Below are 23,284 nucleotides of genomic sequence, written 5' to 3' on the forward strand. Positions count from 1 at the left end.
ACAGTTTTATATTAAAAGCTACCTATATTTCCTTGCCAAGTGTGACAATTTTAAAAGTTAAAAAATGTGACAATTTCACATGTGAAAATCTACTATAAATGGAATAATTTTAGCAAGTTGATGAGACTAATCACAGTTACACTTTTTTTTTTTAACAACACAATTTCACTTTTAAGACACCCATGCCCATAATGGATGTCAAATCTTATACGCTCATCAATCAATTCATCTTCATGTTGGAAAAGTCTAAGTATTTGAGCCAACGTACTTGTTCTTTTATAAATACAACAATTTCAGCATGATTTATTACACAACCCCTTCTCCTCTTTGACAAATTCAACTATATATACATAGTCTTTATCACAAAAAGCTATATGACAATCTTAAATACAGGGTTACTTTGGTATTTAAATTTTTCCTAATGTTGAAATCAACAAATTCACAGTCCGACGTCAAATGGCACTCCAGTCCCCGGAATCCATGCATTTCCAGCGAGAAAATTACCAACAGTGAATTTTTCGGCTTCAACAGCATCTATAACATGGTATCCACCCCACTTTACTCTCCCCCCTGTGCTTGCACCGACGCCGGTGTTCATATGCTCAGCATAGTAAAGACTACTCAAACCAAAATTCCCACTCCATGGTAACCAACCTTCTGCCTCGATCAGTCCATCCAAACCAGTCTTCATAAACACAGTTCTCGAGTATTTTTGCCATGGCCGCCCCAAATAGTTCTTGAATGAACCTTGAACGGCCCTCAGGTCAGACGCCGCCGTCACACGTGAGTTGTGGACTATTATCCCCGTATTCTCATTTGGGTCGGTTCTCGCTTGTGCTGTGATGGTGTTTATTTGGCTGTTCATCGGTCGTCGGATGTAAATGTTACAGTTTTGGAAAACGGCGACGGTATCACCGAATATGAAGTCTACGGTTCCATAAATGTCACAGTCGCGATAGAATTGGCGTTGGGAATAGACGTATAAGGTATCTTGGTAACCTTCGAAGCTGCAACGGTAGAAGACTGAGAAATCAGAGCCGGAGCGGAGGGCCACCGCTTGGTGCTTTTGGGGTCCGGCGGTGTTCTCAAAAGTGATGTCACGAGCTATGAAGCCATCACCAACGACGGCTGAAAGAAGAAACGAACGAACGATGTGAGTAATCAAATGATAGGTTGAAAACAAGGAAAAAGAAAAAGCACTAATTTTTTTCTCACGTTTTTACTGTTATATTTTCTCCTTTTAGTTGTGTAAAGAACTGTGGTGTTGGTGAAATGGGAGACATAAAAATATCCAACTAATTAGAAAAAAAGATAGTCGTGTTTTTACTATTCAAAAAAGAATAAAAGAACAAATTGAGTGTAGATAATTTGCATGAGTGTGTTTTAATTTGTTATTCAAATCATGTTTCTTTTTCCTCATTTTCTCCTCTTAATTTAGGATAACTTTATGTTTTTGTCTAAGTTTAGAATGTGACTTTGAAATAATTTATACATGTTGCTTACCAAATGTTGCTGTGCGAAAAGTTGTCGTAGTTTGAGCATTCTTATTACCAGTAACAACCGTGGCACCAATTCCATCTCCAATTAACATGATATTTCTAGCTGATCTTTGAATATCAACATTCTCATTGTAAACTCCAGCTTTTACATGTATGACAGTTCTTTTGGCACCGCCAGCCGCCGCCACCGCCTCTGATATAGTCTTGAAGTTGCCAGAACCATCTTGAGCCACCACAATGTCAGCATTTAACGGTGCACCGATTTTTTGCAAGAGCTTTCGGTCGGCACCGGAAAGCCAAGTGGGGAATCCATGAGCAAACAGGCGTCTATTGCCAACTTGTTTAGCGGTAACACTAATAGTGGGCTTATTGATGGCCAGGGAATTGCTAATCAACTTGGAAAAGTTGGCTAGCATGGGTGGTAAAGTTTGTAAATGAGAGGCCAAGTTGAAGTCAATGAAGCCGTTTTGACAAGTTTGATGGTTGGCAATGGCAGCACTTAACCAGGTTTGAGCATCTAATGGACTGTTGGTGCTCTTTGATCGGTTAAGATGGGAAATGGTGTTCTGGTAGAGCTCCAAGCAATCGTTCCAAGCCAATTTGGCTCGCTCATTGAAAGAAGTCAAGTCCATGGTAGAGACGAGGCGATGAGCTTGAACCGCTTGGTTTAGGGTGACCTGAATCGCAAGGTCACGGAAGGAGAAGCGGGTTTGATCAAGGGCAAGGCTTGATGTTGCAACATTAACACCATTTCCCATGAAATGGTTGCAGACATCGGGGTAGGGTGTTTGGGTACATGATGTTATTGTAGCTGCAGCGTTCCCTAGGGGAACACAAGTGAAGAAATAAGTAATGAGAAATGGTAGGGCAAGAAGCTTATCCATGAAGACGATCAGTTTTAGCTCTAAAGTTGGGAATGTTTGAATTGATGAAAAGAGGGGGAGGGAAGAGTGGTTTATATAGAGCTACAAAAAAGTGGGAGAAAGCATGAATTGTGAAGGGGATCAATTTCCTCATTTGCTGGGGCCTGGGGCTTGCTTTGTGGCTCAGGGCATTTGTATGGTTTGTTTCTTTATTTTATTTTGTTAATACTATGGACATAATAAAAATATATTAATAATAAGAGGGTGAAGACATTGACTCATAAGTCTTGCCTATTTCTAACTTTAGACACTTGGGTTTGGTATAAAAGAATTTTGTTCCAACCTTTTCTTCCTTAATTTTAACACCAACCAGTAATTTAATTATCTTTGACTTGCTATATAGTTTTTTTATGCATGTCTCCAACTCCTATTCCCCATTCAAAGCAATTAGGCAACCAATAGGATACATAATCATTCCATTGACCACGTGGAGTAGGATATATTATTAGGATAATCTTTTGTTTTTTAGATAATCTATTCCATCCTCAGGCTTCAAGGCTCTACTTCGATTTAATTCTAGTTAAACTATTAAAGAATAATTACAAGGCTCACACATACTGTAATATATAAATCAAACAAAATTCGTCGGTAAGTGTTACCAATGGTTTTCACTTTTTTTGGTTGAGTTAATCATATGTTTGTCCTGAATTATAGTAAAAAAAAATTAAATGTTCAAATATATTTTTGAAAATACATTAATCATTTTAAAATCAATATTTAAATGTAAACCAATTATATATATAAGTATTTATCCATTAGCGTAAAATATGGAACAAATCCATAGATTTAAAGTGTTATGATATTTTGAATTCTCTTTCAATTTTTTAACCCTTTTATAGTATATATTAGATATATATTATATCTATAAAGAGTAAAAAAACTATTCAACTTTAATTATACATTAAAAGCTAATAAGGGGAATATTTATTTTAGATAAAAATAGTTAAATTCTGTAAAAAAGAATTATTAAGTTGAGATTGATAAAACCATGATTGATACTTTGTCGACGGTGGATTTTGCGGTGGGTTTAAACCCTTCGGGTTCAAGCAGCGGTGTAGGTCAGGCGACTAAAAAAGTTCGTACAAAATCGAATTTTTTGTCAGATATGGATGATCCAACAGTGAATAGGAATGGACAGAAGGTTCAGAATTCAAATACTACTAAGGTATCATTTAAATCAATGTTAACATGGGCCTCACCGACTCCGACGCAGAATGTTTCCATGGAGGAGGAGTTTGAACTATAAGAAGGGGATGTGGTTACAGAGGTAGTTGATGATGTTCTGTTGATAACGTTTTCAAACAAGGTTCAAGAGTATATTGGTCGTAAGATGGCGAGGACAATCGTTGTGAAGCTGCTGGGTAAAAGAATAGGGTTTAATGCCTTGTTAAATACGATTTCTCTACTGTGAAATCCTAATTATCTAATTCAAATGATGGATCTGGAAAATAACTACTTCTTCTTTTTTATCAAATTCCAAGATGGGGAAGATTTTAATAGGGTCTTAGTTAGGGGGTTGTGGGTAATTTATGGACATTACCTATTTGTCCATCCATGATCGTTGGATTTCCCAACGGCCAAGAATGAAGTTGATTACCAAGCCGTTTGGATTAGGCTTTCGGGTTTACCTGAAGGGTATTATTCAGATTGTCTTCTTCGAGCAATTAGGCAGTTGATTGGAACAATGATCAAATTGGATGTCCACACTATTAGTGCTCACCAAGGATGGTTCGTGTGGCTACCGGTGAGTGTATACCTTAGGAAGCCTCTAGTGTCAAAACTACAAATCAATGAAAGGTTATAGCATGTAACAGCTCGTTTTTAGTGAAATAAGAACAGTGGTTTCAAGACCACAAATCCAATGTGAGAATATTTATTTTATTATTATTTTAGTGTCTATGACATATTAGCAGGGTCGTAAAAAAATTCATTCAGAAATTTTATCGTGGATGAAATTGCATGAATTTCAAATTACGGGATTAAGGACTAAATTGTAAAGAAATTAAAACATTAGGGGTAAAAGTGTAAATTTGCAAAAGTACGTATTTTGGACTGAATTGAATAGAATGAATATTGAATAGATTGAATTTGATTATTTAGATCAAGTTAAGCCTCGAACGGGTCTAGATCGAGGGAAAGATAAAGTATTGGACTAGTCGATCCTATTTCATCATTTTTGTGATCGAGGTAAGTTCGTAAGTAGGGGTGAGCAAAACTCGATTCGACTCGAAAAAAATCGCAAAAAAAATTCGAATTTCGAGTTATTCGAATCAACTCGAATTTTTACTCATTTGAGTTTTCGAATTCGAATATCAAACTATAATATTTTACATTTTTATCCCAAACTCCCAAACCTTTTTACTTTTCCCTCAAAACTTTTACTTATTCTCACTTCCACCCAAAACTTTTACTTCCCTCCCCTCCCAACCCCCCATCTACCCAAAATTCATTTCCCACCAAAATTTTACTCTCCCATTTACTTTTTCTCAAAATTTTACTCCCAAAAACCCTCAAAACCTTTTATTTTCCCTCAAAATTTTTACTCCCTCCCACTTTTCCCTTAAAACTTTTATTCTCTTCCCATCCCACCTCTCATCTACCCCAAACCCTCCCCCCATCCAATTTTTTGTTTAATATTTTCCCTCCAAAATTTTACTCCCCCTATTTACTTTTCCTCAAACTTTTATTCCCCAAAATTTTTTATTTTCCCCCTAAACTTTTACTTCTCACCCTTTACTCTCAAATAAAAAATCAAAATTATCCAAAAAAAAATCACTAAACATAAATAGTAATAATTTTATTTATATCTACTATTTATATTATTAAATTAAATTTCACATTTTATGTTATTTATATTATTGAATTGTTTAGTCATATTGAATATTTATATTAAAACTGAATTATTAATTATGCCATAAAATATTCGTGTTAAAATTTTATATTGGTATCAATTTCACATTTTATTTTTAAAATAACTTTTATTAAAAAATCATATTTTACATTTAATATTTTTTAATTCCAAAATACATAGTGACAAGAATCAAGATAATTGAAACAACTAAGTAAGCAAAGAAGCTAACCAGTATATAAAAAATTAATAAATAAATTATGAGGTGATGAAAGTTAATAAAAAATTTGATTAAGGTGGACAAATTTTATTATGATGGGTACAAGGACCCAAAATTATTTTTTAAAATTTAACTCGAACAAATATATTCGATTCGATTCGATTCGAGAAAACTTCAAATAAAGTTAGGATGATAAAATGAGATTCGAAAACTCGATTAACTCGAAAATTTTTGATTCGATTCGATTCGATCAAATGCTCACCCCTATTCGTAAGTTTAAATAGTGTTTTAATGTACTTGATTTAAATGCTATTATGTTATTTATCATATTATGCTTTGACGGAAAATCCAATGACGTTACGACGACTATCGAGCCCTGTTTGAACTTTAGGGATATATATGGTCTCATATCTCACTTCGAATATACATAACATGCATTCATATTTTCTTTCCCTTTCCACGCCCTTCCTTGTTTTTGTTTCACTAAATTAAGAAGAGCAATTATAAATATTAGGTATCAAATATTTACGATGAAATATGAATGGTTTTTGATAGCACTACAATTGTCTGTAATTATAAAATAGATTTTTTTTTGGTTGTTGTTGTTGTAGTGATAACTTTTATATTTCTGAAAAAACGAAATACACTGAAGGATTAGCCTCTTTCTTGAGCTTGGAAGCATTAAGTTTAACCATGAATAAATCGAAAGAGGGAACTTAAATGAAATAGACAGAATGATGAAAACTAAGTCAATAGTAATGTTGCAATTTAATTTTATAATTTTGATGGACAAAATACTAGTGGTGGTCCAATTGTAGGCAGGGTCCTTCAAACAAGCTTTAAATTAGTGGATTATATTGTTTGCCATGTCAAATATAGACTTATCATAATCCACAGCCATTATAGTTTGTCTTAAGAGAAAAAAGAAAATAATAATTGTAATTATAACTTCCAAGTAAAAAATACTTGCTTTTAAGAAAACCCATATAATCATTTTTAATATCATATTTACTATTACATGATTATTTTTAAAATTTCAAAAGGCCACAATAAAGAGTATCAATCTTATAACAACTAGATTTAAATTTTTAAATCCAAAAGTAGAGATAAATTAGGATTAAATTCTATATATAAAGACTTAGAAAATATATTTGAACATTTAATTTTTTTTTTTTACTATAATTCAGGACAAACATATGATTAACTCAACCAAAAAAAAGTGAAAACCATTGGTAACACTTACCGACGAATTTTGTTTGATTTATATATTACAGTATGTGTGAGCCTTGTAATTATTCTTTTAATAGTTTAACTAGAATTAAATCGAAGTAGAGCCTTGAAGCCTGAGGATGGAATAGATTATCTAAAAAAACAAAAAGATTATCCTAATAATATATCCTACTCCACGTGGTCAATGGAATGATTATGTATCCTATTGGTTGCCTAATTGCTTTGAATGGGGAATAGGAGTTGGAGACATGCATAAAAAAACTATATAGCAAGTCAAAGATAATTAAATTACTGGTTGGTGTTAAAATTAAGGAAGAAAAGGTTGGAACAAAATTCTTTTATACCAAACCCAAGTGTCTAAAGTTAGAAATAGGCAAGACTTATGAGTCAATGTCTTCACCCTCTTATTATTAATATATTTTTTATTATGTCCATAGTATTAACAAAATAAAATAAAGAAACAAACCATACAAATGCCCTGAGCCACAAAGCAAGCCCCCAGGCCCCAGCAAATGAGGAAATTGATCCCCCTTCACAATTCATGCTTTCTCCCACTTTTTTGTAGCTCTATATAAACCACTCTTCCCTCCCCCTCTTTTCATCAATTCAAACATTCCCAACTTTAGAGCTAAAACTGATCGTCTTCATGGATAAGCTTCTTGCCCTACCATTTCTCATTACTTATTTCTTCACTTGTGTTCCCCTAGGGAACGCTGCAGCTACAATAACATCATGTACCCAAACACCCTACCCCGATGTCTGCAACCATTTCATGGGAAATGGTGTTAATGTTGCAACATCAAGCCTTGCCCTTGATCAAACCCGCTTCTCCTTCCGTGACCTTGCGATTCAGGTCACCCTAAACCAAGCGGTTCAAGCTCATCGCCTCGTCTCTACCATGGACTTGACTTCTTTCAATGAGCGAGCCAAATTGGCTTGGAACGATTGCTTGAGCTCTACCAGAACACCATTTCCCATCTTAACCGATCAAAGAGCACCAACAGTCCATTAGATGCTCAAACCTGGTTAAGTGCTGCCATTGCCAACCATCAAACTTGTCAAAACGGCTTCATTGACTTCAACTTGGCCTCTCATTTACAAACTTTACCACCCATGCTAGCCAACTTTTCCAAGTTGATTAGCAATTCCCTGGCCATCAATAAGCCCACTATTAGTGTTACCGCTAAACAAGTTGGCAATAGACGCCTGTTTGCTCATGGATTCCCCACTTGGCTTTCCGGTGCCGACCGAAAGCTCTTGCAAAAAATCGGTGCACCGTTAAATGCTGACATTGTGGTGGCTCAAGATGGTTCTGGCAACTTCAAGACTATATCAGAGGCGGTGGCGGCGGCTGGCGGTGCCAAAAGAACTGTCATACATGTAAAAGCTGGAGTTTACAATGAGAATGTTGATATTCAAAGATCAGCTAGAAATATCATGTTAATTGGAGATGGAATTGGTGCCACGGTTGTTACTGGTAATAAGAATGCTCAAACTACGACAACTTTTCGCACAGCAACATTTGGTAAGCAACATGTATAAATTATTTCAAAGTCACATTCTAAACTTAGACAAAAACATAAAGTTATCCTAAATTAAGAGGAGAAATGAGGAAAAGAAACATGATTTGAATAACAAATTAAAACACACTCATGCAAATTATCTACACTCAATTTGTTCTTTTATTCTTTTTTGAATAGTAAAAACACGACTATCTTTTTTTCTAATTAGTTGGATATTTTTATGTCTCCCATTTCACCAACACCACAGTTCTTTACACAACTAAAAGGAGAAAATATAACAGTAAAAACGTGAGAAAAAAATTAGTGCTTTTTCTTTTTCCTTGTTTTCAACCTATCATTTGATTACTCACATCGTTCGTTCGTTTCTTCTTTCAGCCGTCGTTGGTGATGGCTTCATAGCTCGTGACATCACTTTTGAGAACACCGCCGGACCCCAAAAGCACCAAGCGGTGGCCCTCCGCTCCGGCTCTGATTTCTCAGTCTTCTACCGTTGCAGCTTCGAAGGTTACCAAGATACCTTATACGTCTATTCCCAACGCCAATTCTATCGCGACTGTGACATTTATGGAACCGTAGACTTCATATTCGGTGATGCCGTCGCCGTTTTCCAAAACTGTAACATTTACATCCGACGACCGATGAACAGCCAAATAAACACCATCACAGCACAAGCGAGAACCGACCCAAATGAGAATACGGGGATAATAGTCCACAACTCACGTGTGACGGCGGCGTCTGACCTGAGGGCCGTTCAAGGTTCATTCAAGAACTATTTGGGGCGGCCATGGCAAAAATACTCGAGAACTGTGTTTATGAAGACTGGTTTGGATGGACTGATCGAGGCAGAAGGTTGGTTACCATGGAGTGGGAATTTTGGTTTGAGTAGTCTTTACTATGCTGAGCATATGAACACCGGCGTCGGTGCAAGCACAGGGGGGAGAGTAAAGTGGGGTGGATACCATGTTATAGATGCTGTTGAAGCCGAAAAATTCACTGTTGGTAATTTTCTCGCTGGAAATGCATGGATTCCGGGGACTGGAGTGCCATTTGACGTCGGACTGTGAATTTGTTGATTTCAACATTAGGAAAAATTTAAATACCAAAGTAACCCTGTATTTAAGATTGTCATATAGCTTTTGTGATAAAGACTATGTATATATAGTTGAATTTGTCAAAGAGGAGAAGGGGTTGTGTAATAAATCATGCTGAAATTGTTGTATTTATAAAAGAACAAGTACGTTGGCTCAAATACTTAGACTTTTATTTATTTATATGAAAATCTTGGTATTTATATCGACTATAATATTGCGTAGGAAGTGGGAATACATTGTTAACGTTTTTGGCCATAAAAAAGGTTGATTAATCGCGTGTGAAGGATTATTGGGCAAAAAAAGAAAATAGATTACGGTGACAGGGATAGTGAAGGAAACAGCCGCCGCCAGCTGTTTTCACGTCCAAATGCATTGACTTTCTTTCTAAGTCTTCTTAATAATATTACACTAAGTTCAAATATACCATCCTTTTAAATATACATATTTCCACCTTAGGAATATGTAATTTTGCACAAGAAGTTGCTCACTATATCTTAATAAATTCAGAAAATGAATAGATATCCAAAATAAAGAAAGGAAGGATAAGGGACAACACCATATGATATTCCACCAATGAAAATGCTGCTCAAGACCATTAGCACTTATATGAGACATGTTTTAGGGTTTGAAGCCAATATTTATACCTTTGGAGGTACTATCATTTACTGCAAACACTCATATTTATTTTGTATCCCACAAAACAAGTTCAACACTTGCCTGCCAACCCTGAGGAGAAAAGAATGTTCTATTCACTTTGCCAAACATCTCTTAGAGTGGCTGCTCCATCAAATATTTATCCCACATCTTTCTACACCCTCTCACCCCAATCTCTTTTGTCAACCATTTAATTCCATTCCATCACTCACAAAACAAATCATTCAACATTTTCTTTTAAGAAATGGTAAATTTCGAAATTGTCTCTATCAAATAAAGCATAACAATATTTATTATTAACAACACGTAATTTAGTTCATTTAACTTCTTATTAAAGAATTGTCATTTGGAGTGCGAAAATTTATATACTAAACTTAAGTGAGGCTCTAGTAAAAAGAAGAGAAAGTTTTAGAGGAGAGTGATCCAAATTAAAGCATATAAGTGAGGTTGCTATATTGTAAGTGAGTGAGACTTAAATCTCAACAAGTATACTGGATTAACTCTCTTAGTAAGACCCCACAAACGTAAAGATTTCAAATTGTATAGACCTTCTTACTGTTCATCATTATTTTACTTGTAATAGTTACTTGGTCCTGCTACAACTTACCATATATCTATCAAGCAAAAACCAATCAACTCTCAATTTGTTATGAAAGGCTTTTAAAATTCAAACTTTACTCATATGATCGTACTCCTGCAATGAAAAGGTCATGGAATGGTGATTATGTAGCGCTCGTTGAAGATGAGAGTGAACTAAATAATGGTTTGAATGAGGCAGAGTTCGAGTCTTATTTTAGTTTTTAACATTACCTGACCACAAAATATATATTTGACATGTATTCAAATATAAGTATAATATTATTGGTCTTCAAAAATAATATAATATAGATTAACATAATATATTTTAAATTTATATCTATATTTAAAACGCACCATGAAAGGAAAAGAAAATGATAATCTTGACGTAGGAATGGGACTGATTAAAACAATTCAATTAAAAATTATTAAAATTAAAAATTCAATTAAATATTTCTTTTGCTTCCAAAAGGAAAAACAATTTAATTAAAAATTATTAAAATTTATAATATTAAAAATATTAAAAGATAATAAAATTTTATTTAAATTGATTCATACTAATTGTAATCCAATTGATTTAAAACAATTTTGAACTTATACTTGATTAACTCTTGATTTAATTGGTCCAACCAATCGATTAATTAATTCAAATAATTATGAATATTTACTGCATTTTATTTATTTTGCCATTGCTTCTAAGACTTTTCCAACATGAAGATGAATTGATTGATGAGTGTATAAGATTTGACATCTATTATGGGCATCATTGTCTTAAAAGTGAAATTGTTGTTAAAAAAAACTATTCCATTTATAGTAGACTTTCACATGTTTAATTGTCACATTTTTTAACTTTTAAAATTGCACACTTCCCAAAGAAATATAGGTAGCTTTTAATATAAAACTGTCATAATTTTTAATTTATAAGTAGATTGATAATATGAATACAACTTTTCAACCATCCATATTTTTCTTTATTGTGATTTAAAATGTTGAGGGATGGACTCTTAATGAAATTATGTATAAAATCAATAAAAGAGAAAATTGACGAATGATAAAAGAAGTTGAATTAAGAAGCATGACATGATATATTAATTTAAGCTTGAGGTTAAACCATAAGAATGTGAAAATAATTGAGGCCTTAGTGTAAATATTCAAAATTTATAGGATTAAAACATAAATATGGAAAAGTTAAAGGACCAAAAGTGAAAATATTCAAAAGGAAGAAAAGACTAAAATATAAAACAAATTGGTGAATGAGGACCAAATTAAATAAGTAGATAAATGAGAGGATTAAATTATAATATTTACAAAAGTGAGTAATGGCTCAAAACGAATGTTGAGAAATTTCAAGGGCAAAATGGACATTTTAAATTGAATAAATATCAATTATTAAAGTGTAATAATTATGGATTATTTGGTGTTGAAAGTTAATTGGTTGGAATATTTTATAATTATTTTATTATTAGATTTTTTATTAATGAATGAATGAATAAATAAATGAAAAAGATGGAAAAAGTTATCCATCATGTTTCCATGTTGCCTTTTACCATGGGAGAAAAAGAAGTTGAGTTTTATTGAATATTGTCCTTTTCATCAAAATTCATCATTTTCACCTAGAAATCAAATGAATTACCTTAACCTCCAAGAGGGAAAGGTGACAAGAAGACTATGATGAGTACGAATATCATCTTGCACTCAAGAGAATTGAGGTTAGAGGAGAGAGAAATTCAATCTAACGCTTGAAATCAATAGGACAAGGTAAGAACATCAAGATTTTGTCCTGTTTTAAAGCTTCATATTGTAGAAAAAACATGAAAATTATGTTAAAGTAGAGTTTTGTTATATAAAGTTTTGTGTTCTTAATACGTTACTGAAGAGAAAGTGATGGAAAACATTGTAGATAAAGGAAAGGAGATGACAAATATGAGAAAAGAAAAGGGTGAGGTTAGGGAAATGAAAATTTTAGCTAAAAAGAGATAAAGACTCGAATGAATTTTAGTTATTTTTCAAATGACTAAAGTGAATTAGGGGGTAAGTTAAGTGTATTGGTATGTAATAAAAATCACGGCCTAAAGGATAATAATATTTTTAGTTATATTTATTATTAGCAAACTCGTAATTTACTCCAATTAACTTAAGTGAAAACACTTCATTTTTCTTATTAAGGAATTGTCATTTGGAGTGCAAAAAATTGTAAAGTAAACTTAAGTGAGTCTCTAGTAAAAAGAAAAATGAGTCACCTAGTTTACATCTAAGCTTTTAAGAGGAAAGTCTTAGAGGAGAGTGATCCTGATTAGAGTATACAAGTGAGGATGCTACTTTGTGAGTGAGTGAGGCATAACTTTCAAAAAGTATAGTGGATTAACTCTCTAAGCATGACCCCAAAAACATAAATATTTCAAATTGTATAAACAAGTTCTTCGTGTTCATCGATGTTTTTATTGCAATAGTTACTAGGTCCAGCTGTAACTTACTATATATTTACCAAGAAAAAACCAACCAACTCTCAAATTGTTATGAATTAGGATTTTAAAATTTAAACTTTACTTATATGATTGTAGTCCTGCGATGAAAAGGTCACGGAATAGTGATTACGTAGTGATGGTTGATGATGAAAGCTAACAAAATAACAGTTTAAGTGGGGCAAAGTTTGGAGTTGATTTTAGTTTTCAAGATGCTATATTTAATAAGCATTATTAATCAAAGCTATTATGGGAGGAAGTTATTCATGATATAGAGGATTCAGGTGAGGATTAGGAGAGTGGCCTAGTGGCGAGATCAATATGGCATAGCGTGTAACACCCTATACCTAACCCAATCGCTGGGTTTGGGTACCAAGTGTCACAAGAAACCCGAGTCACTTAACAAAATTTTGCCCGGTTACTTATCGCCTTAATTTGTATCAAGTGGTACATCCATTACTACCTATCAGCATTTAGTCAATTCCAAAGATAACATCATATTTAAGATTTAAATCCCAATTATAATTTATCTTGTACAAGTTTTCAATCCCTACAATTGTCCTGCTTTATTTAACAAAAATAATTATTTATAATGACTTAAAACTTAATATTTTACTACAATAAACTTAATTAATCCTCAAGGCGTGGCCTCTAAGGACGCCCCTCTATATACATGAAACAGCTACCATGCCCATCACTTGAATCTGGTAGTGTCTAGGTTGGTCCTTCCACTTGCTCATTGAGTTTTCATCTACCCTACATACAAGCAGTAATTTTTACAAGTTCAGAATAACTTAGTGAGATCTTGTACATTGATATTCATAGAATACTTTTTAAAATTTGGGAAAAATAGATTTTGTGTGCAGATGCAAAACTCCCTAAATTTCGTAGGAAAAGCCAATGCCTTGTTTTCTCTGAGCTAACTGTCGGTGGTCATAACCACTAGCCATAACTATGTTTTATCAAACAATTCTTTCTTATGGGTTTTGACCATGTTTATCGCTGCTCTAAACTTTCCTTATACCCTTCATAATATGTCTCATCTTTGATGCCCATATTTGCCAACACAAATTAGCGAATGAATGCGAGATAAAGTACAATCGAATTATAACCTGTTATGAGGGGATTGGAGTGGAGATTGTTGTGGAGTGATATATATATTTTTCCTGAGCAGGCCGAGGTTCAGTATTTATTGCGAACTCTCGTGTTGTAGTCCCTGTTTTGGCGTGCTTTTGGTTCAACTAGCTCTTATGAGGTCTAGCGTGTTACCAGAAGAATTAACTCTTACAAGTGATTGGCATGTTTTGGGTGGAAATTTTAAGTACTCATATTTGTAAGTCATTCATAAGATCTTAAATCTCTATATTGTAACTTTTTTAGTGATTTTTATAGTTATAACATGTATTTGAGCTTTAAATTGAACTATGCAATTCACCAGGTTGTGATTTTGGATGACAGGGAACACATGTAGTTGATTTATTATTGAATGATTTATTGTATTACTTCGGTAAGATTTATTGTTTTTGTACATCAACTTACTAAGCTTTAATGAGCTTACTTGTGTTATTTTCTGTTCTTGTAGATACTTTGAAGGTTGGACAGTTGGATCGACACTCAAGTTACACTATCCATCCATTTTCGATAGTTTTTGAACATTTTGTCTTAGGTTTATAATGGCATGTATAGGATGTTATGTAATGGTATTTTGGTATGTTTTTATCTTGATGTTTATGAAGGATTGATGGACTTATAATGCTTGCTAGGTAAGTCTTTTTGGTCATTTTTGAGAATTGTTGTGTATGGCATTTTGGCACAAGATGTTGGTTTGGAAATGGTCAATTATGATATGTTTTAGGCACATATAGAATGAATTTTTTGTGCATGGAAATATTGGTTAGTTGATTTAGGATCTTGAAATGGTATATTAATGTGTGTTTAGACGTTGTTTAGGTCCATTTTATAGTTTGCTTAAATAGGTTGAATGTTTATGCATGGCATGGTTTTGGAATGGCTTGATTATAGGTAAATTTTGGGTCCACACGGCTTGAGACACGAGCGTGTGACTCAACCGTGTGTCATTTGATAATTTTTTAGGGTGCAAGTTAGTGAGTTACATAGCCTGGCACACAGGCATGTGGGGAAATTTAGAGAGTTACACGACCTGACACACGGGCATGTGACATGGCCGTGTGACCCTGTTTTGCAAATTTTGCATCTTTTTCCTAAACTTTTGAAACTGTTTCAAATTGGTCCCAAATTGTTTCTAGGTTATTTTTAGGGCCTTGAGGGCTCGATTTAAAGACAGTATACATGTATATGAATGATTTATGATGTGATTATAATATTGAACGATATAAAGTACAAATGTTTCTAATTGTTTAGTAATACTCTGTAACCCTAATCCAGCGACAGAGACGGGTTAGGGGTGTTAGAAGTAAACATCAAAATGATCCTAACAATCTAAACAAAACTTATAATGTCCGTAAGTCTGTAAAACCCAAAAGAAATGTCTGAAAATGTCCCTATTAAACAAAAAGAAAATCCATAATAATTAAACCAAAAATATGAAATTCGAGCTCTAAAGTCGCTGTCCAATCCTAAGTCTGAGGATCACTTGAAATGAAACAAAAAAAAGGCGTGAGCTTTAAGCCCAGTGTGTGTTTAGACCTGTAATCTCAGTACAAACATACAAAACTAACGGAACGTCTCATAGGATATCTCTTAATATTTCAAATCATATTAGATTCTATACAAATCGTATCTTATCATATCATGACATATAATGTAATATCAAATCATATCATATCATATCATATCAAATCATTTCCTACCCCCATCCGTTACACACCATCTTCGACCAGCTAGTCACACCGTATAAGACTACAAGAGTCTATCCAACCAATCACACTAATATGTGGTGGTGTGCCACTCATATATATGCACTTGAGCTGACAAACATAAATTTCTGGTCTAGCCGTCATGTTTGCAGTAGAACTGTCGTATAACACTTCTTTTGTCATATCATAACCCACCCCCAAAACACATGCATATCATAATCATATATCATACATCATACATATTTATATCACATATCATATTACATGCATACACACATATTTTCATATAGGCCATAACATAGAATATGATTTAATTCTAGAATATCTTAGTTAACATACCTGATAAGCTTATTAATATATTGTTATATGCTAAAACTTGCCCTTTTTCGGTCTCATATGATGCCTATAGACCCAAATTTTGAGTCCCTCAACTGACCCCTAATCAAGCCTAAAAATTTTCCAAAGTGGCTCACACAGCCCAAAAACCTAGCCAGTGTGGTCCACACGGCCAACCCACATGGTCTGTAAAGTTTCACACGACCGTGTGCTCCACATAGCCCTTGTTTCGCATTTTTTCCAAGTTTCAAACAATAATTGGGTTAGTTTCACCCACCTGATAGAATAGTTGATTGACCGCACAATAATTGCACTCCAAATCCTACAATTATTCATCAACGATAACCATCAATTCTCAAAACCCATCCAAAATAGCACACTTTTCACCTAAAATTATAGCCCCTAAACAGAAGTTAAGTGCTTACCACTCAAGAAATCAGAGACCTGATTGCAGCCTACTCCACTGGAGGAAGTTGATTGTCACCCCCTTCGCGTAGTCAAAACACAAGAACGTATATCACAACCAAGAAACGAGGTTTACGCATAACACAAGTCTTATCTTGTTCAAAGAAAAACAGTTTCGAAGTAAAAGAATAGAAATAATTCGACGAACTTACACCACATTCAGAATTTCGATCATATTAACAACACCATGCACAAACACAAGGGAAAACAGAATGGATGAAAGCAAGTGCCAACAAAAAAGAGAAGATGGGAAAAAGAAAATTTCAAAAAGAAGAAGAAACAAACAAGAAAAAGAGAGATAACTTATGAAGAGAAGTTGTTGGACGTGCAAAAGAAAAGAGGGATTTTAAGAATTTGATGAATCTGATAATTAAAAATAAAAAAAATAAAATATCCTATAATCACCCAACCACCAGACTTTTGTAATTCAATAAGCACTCAACTACTAACAAATACAAGCAACAAAAATACTACATATGCTCATACTAAGATTGGAACTAAAAACCCCAAAATCCGCTAAAATTTAACCATTAAACCACTAGGTTCATCATTGTTATAATTCAACAAAAAAATAATTTAAGTCCTAATGTAACACCCCTTACCCGAGACCGTTTCCGGAGTCGAGCACGAGGCATTACTTAGCTTATCTTACCAATTCGGAGCATAAAAACTAGGTTTGAAAATTTATTTAACTATTTACAGCAAAACTGTCCAATCGCGCAGCAGTTACTAAATTAATTATAACTTGAGCTACAAAACTCGAAATTTAATTCCGTAAATTTTCCCTGAAACTAGACTCATATATCTACTCACCATAAAATTTTTAGAATTTTTGGTTCAGCCAATTAGTAAAGTTTATTAGTTAAAGTCTCCCCTATTTCACCACCTGACTTCCCTGACCTCTAGTCACTAAAAATAAGTTTTCTCACTGTAGGATTTTCATATGAAGTTCTTACTTGTTTCTACAGAAAATAAACTCAATGAGAAATCTATACATATAAACTATAACTCATAACCATTTTTGTACAATTTTTAATGATTTTCTAAACTCAAAACAGGGGACACCAAAAACTGTTCTGACCCTGTCTCACGAAAATTCACATATCTTAAAATATAAAATTCCTTTCGCTACACCGTTATTTTTCCATGAAAATAGACTCAACAAGATTTAATTCCATATATCATTAACCCTCTAATTCATTTTATACTATCTTGGGTGATTTTTCAAAGTCACGTCACTGTGCTACCTGAATTCTATTTCTTTGCCAAATTTTATCCTTTCATGATTTCCATGCATAATTTATCACCTAATCTTTCATAACAACAAACACCTTCATCCTTAACCATTTTAATGACCATACATCATCAAATACTTACACATCACTCATTAGCAAAATCATCATTACAAACATACAAAATAACTAAATCCCTATACATGCCATAACTCAAACGTGTTTTGACATAAAATACCGAGCAGTTGTGGTTGATAGTGTGGACGATCTCCGACTTCTTTAGGATCCTTGAAGTAGCTTTGCAATACTATAAGAGAAAGAAATAAAAGAAGTAAGCATAAAGCTTAGTAAGTTTACTAGCAAATAAATAACAATATTTAACTTAAATAATTAAACTCAATGTCTATATCTCTAGTTTACTCTTTAGTTAATCTCATACTAGTTCTCTTACTTGTTTACTTAGAATACTTGTGTGCATAACTTACTCAATCCTTGCTGCATCGTTGAACATCAATTGATAGTATAATAAGTTCTTAAGTCTTACAACTTACCTGAGCTTGCCATTTATGCTTTAAACTGAACTTTCATGAACATGATTCGTTTACAAGCCCGTTGAGCTACATTGGAATAATAAGGATACTCGGGTCTCTTCTGATAATAACATGCCAAAGTCATGTCCCAGACATGGTCTTACATGGGATGTTCTCATATCGGTGCCCATGCCATGTCCCGCACATGGTCTTACTGGGACCTCTCATCTCGGTACAACGCCATGTCCTGACATGGTCTTACATGGGACCTCTCATCTCGGTGCCAATGCCATGTCCCGGACATGGTCTTACATGGGACCTCTCATCTCGGTGCCAATGCCATGTCCCGGACATGGTCTTACATGGGACCTCTTTACCCAAATGTCATGACATTCGTATCCGATACCATCCCGATGTATCAACGGGACTTTTAATTTTAATTCTCTATCATTTCATGCTTAGATAATCATCAAATAAATTCATAAAATAAATTCATAGTTGCTGGAAAATAACAGCATTGATAATAAATATTGAAATATTGCATTTATTTACCGTAAACTTACCTCGGTATCAAATATAGTCCAATTCAACAACTTAGTCTTCAACTTTATTCTTCCCTTTGTCTAACCTCGAGTTTCGTTCTTCTTGATCTAAAATAGCAAATTTAACTTATTTAATACTCACATTCAACAAAACAGCCATTGACTCTAACTTTTTCAAAATTACAATTTTGCCCCTAAACTTTTACATAATTACATTTTTGACCCAAGGCTCGGAAATTAAACTTCATCCCTTATTCTTATGTTTTATGACATGATGAACATTTTTCTCTTCTATGCCAACATCAAATTCCCACTCTAACATGTACTTATGAACATTAGGTATTTTTACCGATTATGTCGTTTTACTCGTTTTTGCTTAAAATCGGCTAACAAAAGTTGTTTAACATAATTTCTAGCTTCATATTCTATCATAAAACATCAAAATAAACACTTTTCACCTATGGGTATTTTTCCAAATATAAACCCTAGGTTAAATTATTGCTAGAATAAGCTAAATTAAGCTACCAGGACTCCAAAAACGTAAAAAACATTAAAAACGGGACTTGGGATCACTTACTATGGAGCTTGGAAGCTTGAAAACCCTAACTATGGCTTCCCCCCTTGCTGATTTCGTCCTAATGAAGAAGATGATGATTTTTGCCATCTTTTTCCCTTTTAATTCATTTTAATTACTAGATTACCAAATTGCCCCTAACTTAAAAATTTTCTATTTCACTTATCTCATGTCCATTTTTGTCTACCAAGTTACCAATGGTATAATTACCATATAAGGACCTCCAATTTAAAGTTTCATAACAATTGGACACCTCTAACATGTATAACTCAACTTTTGCACTTTTTACAATTTAGTCCTTTTGACTAAATTGAGTGCCCAAACGTCGAAATTTTCGAACGAAATTTTCACAAAATCATTCTGTGAAATCATAGACCATAAAAATATAAGAAAAATAAATTTTTCCTCATCGGATTTGTGGTCCCGAAACCACTGTTCCGATAACCTTGAATTTAGGCCATTACACCTAAGGCTCAAGCTTAACATAAAGCCAAAATCGGATAGAAAAATTTAACACAAGGGAATTGAACATAGAACCCAAAGCTTACCTCCAAGGCACTTAACCACCATACCAAAGTAAATTACTCAACAATTACACACACTTAACAATCTAAAAATTTGAGGCATTACAAGATTTTAAAAACTAAGAAAATTTTTTAAATTTTTAGGAGGTTCATAGAACTTTGTTAACCCACTTGTTTACGCCACTAGTTGATTTGATAAAAAAAAACATCATATCGATTAGAAATTTTAAATACATTACAAATATAATTATATTGATAAATTTAATAATTAAATTATTTAAATATTAATTATACAAAATATTATAAAAGTGTAAAACTATTTTATCTATGATTTTATTATAAAATTTACTTTTCTCTCTTTTAAATTGGATGCTTAATATCCACACTTGCTACCAAATATACTAATAACAAAATAAATAAAAATGTGTTGTATTTATAATTTAGTTTATATACTTTTATCTTAAAAGAATTTAATCCTTTTACTTTTCAAATTTTAAAATTTAAATCTAACTATTAACACTATTATTATTATTTGTTAAATTCGGTTAATTACAACGTCACTTTTTAATTACGTTACTACCAAGTGAGTAGTTTCTTTTATTTCTAAATGTCACTCCAGTTACTATAACAAAAAAATTGAGAATATTAACAATTGGACCTGAATTTTAAAATATAAAAAGTAAAGAGATTAAGTTTTAAAAATAAAAATATAGAGATTAAATTTTAAAATGTTAAAAAGTATAGGGACTCACAACATATTTTAACCTATATTTATATCATCTAAGTAAGGGTAAAAAGAGAAGGTACCATAATAAATATGTGAATTTGGGTGGTCGAATATTATGTTTTCCTTCACTGAAGTACATGATTAAAGAAGATGAAATGCAAAAGCTTGCCTAAGGGTCTATTTGCTATGACCACTTGATGTTATCTTAAAAGTAGAGTTGTTATCTTCTATAATACAAAAATATGGAATTAGGGGATAAGAAAAATATTAAATCCTATTGTTGAAGTTGATAAATCCAATTGTCCACCGTCAGCCACAAAACTTGCAACTTGAAAATGGGAAGTCTTATTCATCATTGGTCGATAATCCTCCTACTCTTTTACACTTTTTGAAAGAAAAAATAAAGTGTTGTCGTTGAGAAGTTCACATTTAGCAGATGGTTAGTCTCATCATTAAGAATTGATATGAAGGTTAGATATGCCCTTCCCATAATAATAATGATGATGGTGATAAGTCATAACATATACTACTACATAACACTTATCCATTCTTTCTCTATTTCGGTTCTAATTTCTTTTATATAATATTAAATTTCAGTTTTACTCCTATATTCTATTTAAATTTGAGATTTAATACTTATTCTTTAATATTTGACCTAGTTTGGTATCTCAACTTTTCTAAATATTTTGCTTATGTGAATTTCAAAACTTGTTAACTTTATTAAAATTATCTGTTAAATTCAAGTCCATTATAATATTTTTTATTATATAACTATGTGTTTTTTTCAAAATATCACACTAACAAATTTAATAAAAGAATTTTAATAGCATTGATAACTGAATTTGAATTTTTAAATTTGAAAACTAGAGACTAAATCTCTAAAATAAAAGTATGAGCAAAGGCAAGAGCCTAATCAACCTTCCTGCCCTAGAGAAATTGAAAATTTTAAATTTTTTCCTTAAAATTTTTAGAAAATTTTATTTAAGCCCCACAAATTTTTTGGAAAATTCTATTTCTCCATTGAAGTTTTTAAAAAATTTATTTAGGCCTCAAATTTTAAAAATTCTCATTTGTCTCACAAAAATCTAAAATTTTAGTTAGACCCCAAAATTTTAAAATAATTCTCATTAAACTCCTGAATTTTTTAAAATTTTACCAGCCCCAAAAACTTAGTCCCTAGATCTACCACTAGTATGAGGATTAAATCTCAAATATAGGAAAAGCACAAAACTTAGAACCTATTGTATCTTCTAAATTTTTACGTTATAAACTTCAAAAATAATTAACCCAACATGAAGTGTGAAATCACAATAGTAATAATAAAGCAAAGGCTTAAATTACAAAATGATACCTAAACCATATATGTTCACAAGTTGGTACCTAATTTTTTAGTCAATGATACCTAAACTATACTTCACTACTTAAAATGGTACCTAAAAATATACTCTTTGACCCAGATTACCCTAATTGTTAAAAAAAATTTCTTAATCAATCACTTTGTGACAAGTGAGACTTTTAAATTAAAGTTAAATTAAAAGAATTAAATTAAATTAAAAAACAAATCAAATCAAATTAAATTAAATTAAAATTTTTTATTGTTTTAAAAAAGCTTTTTTTCTTTTTACACTTTCTCCTTCCCACAATTATTTATTGTCTTTTTATGTACCTTTTAACTGTCAGATTTTTTTTAAATGGTTAGATAATTTTTCTTTACAATCCTTTAAATTTTTTTTCTACTTAACTTCTTCACAATATTAGGAGTTCATACTTTATTTTGGGTTTTTTTATTATAAAGGTTTATTGAGGACTAATTTTTTATGCAAAGTGCATAAAAATGGAGAAATTTATTTTAAAGAAAACAATATACTGAGTTTTGAACCGAATGAGAAAAGATCAAAATCATGGATTAGAAAAGAAAAAAACTCGTGGAATGTGAATTTTTTCGTCGAAAACTAGGTTTGGATAAATTTTCTAACAAGTTCTTAAAATTTTCATCATCAAAGTTCTAGGTAAAGAACAAAAAAATATATTTATAATTTTTAAGGAAATAAACTTTATATTTTAAAATTATTTTTAGTAACAGGAATAATTTAAATAACTGAATATAATTTAAATGCTACTTGTAAAAACAATGAAATTTAAGTAACAACTAAAAAAGAGAGTTTAGGTATATTTTACCGTATAAGTCTAAAGAGAAAGTAAAGTTTATTTAGTTTTAGCGCTTCATAAAACAGAGTTGAGCGCACTCAACAAACACTTGCTGCCGAAGTTTTTGTCATCCCTATCACTTAAACCTTCACTATTAGTTTCTTTTATAACTATTCACTACCTTGAGGCCCCATCCTAACGAAACTTCACTCATCACCTCCTGTCTTTCAATTCCTTTGATAAACTTGGTTTACACTTTACATTACTTCATGATATCCGCATCAATTAGACCTCATCCATGTTGATCGATTAAAAAGAATACGTTTCGCTACCATTAAGAAAA

At 32.5% G+C, this 23,284-nt stretch overlaps 2 protein-coding genes and 2 long non-coding RNA genes across 4 annotated transcripts; 1 reads left to right on the plus strand and 3 right to left on the minus strand.

The window, feature by feature from the left end:
* Positions 1 to 253: 253 nt before the first annotated feature.
* Positions 254 to 2,383, minus strand: LOC105786981 (pectinesterase). The gene is made up of 2 exons (XM_052633419.1): positions 1,504 to 2,383; positions 254 to 1,128 (listed from the first exon to the last, which is right to left on the minus strand). The coding sequence occupies exons 1-2, from the start codon at positions 2,381 to 2,383 to the stop codon at positions 440 to 442; spliced, it is 1,569 nt and encodes a 522-aa protein (XP_052489379.1). The 3' UTR covers positions 254 to 439.
* A 4,659-nt stretch (positions 2,384 to 7,042) lies between these two features.
* Positions 7,043 to 8,740, minus strand: LOC128042420 (uncharacterized). The gene is made up of 2 exons (XR_008197799.1): positions 8,594 to 8,740; positions 7,043 to 8,089 (listed from the first exon to the last, which is right to left on the minus strand). It is a non-coding gene; the product is annotated as an uncharacterized LOC128042420 (long non-coding RNA).
* Positions 7,367 to 9,307, plus strand: LOC105785676 (pectinesterase). The gene is given in 3 exon segments (XM_012611795.2): positions 7,367 to 7,667; positions 7,670 to 8,245; positions 8,619 to 9,307. Coding segments are annotated over 3 exon segments (1,566 nt in total).
* Positions 9,308 to 17,977: 8,670 nt separating this feature from the next.
* Positions 17,978 to 19,782, minus strand: LOC128039717 (uncharacterized). The gene is made up of 3 exons (XR_008194186.1): positions 19,546 to 19,782; positions 18,990 to 19,076; positions 17,978 to 18,203 (listed from the first exon to the last, which is right to left on the minus strand). It is a non-coding gene; the product is annotated as an uncharacterized LOC128039717 (long non-coding RNA).
* Positions 19,783 to 23,284: the final 3,502 nt, after the last annotated feature.

This window comes from Gossypium raimondii, chromosome 1, assembly GCF_025698545.1.
Source record: "Gossypium raimondii isolate GPD5lz chromosome 1, ASM2569854v1, whole genome shotgun sequence".
Taxonomy (NCBI): domain Eukaryota; kingdom Viridiplantae; phylum Streptophyta; class Magnoliopsida; order Malvales; family Malvaceae; genus Gossypium; species Gossypium raimondii.

What these genes read in the sequence shown, in the direction of transcription:
- LOC105786981 (XM_052633419.1), bottom strand. Translation starts at nt 2,383, where the DNA reads ATGGATAAGCTTCTTGCCCTACCATTTCTCATTACTTATTTCTTCACT. An exon ending in TTTTCGCACAGCAACATTTG is followed by an intron (nt 1,129 to 1,503) that starts GTAAGCAACATG and finishes TTCTTCTTTCAG; the next exon opens with CCGTCGTTGGTGATGGCTTC.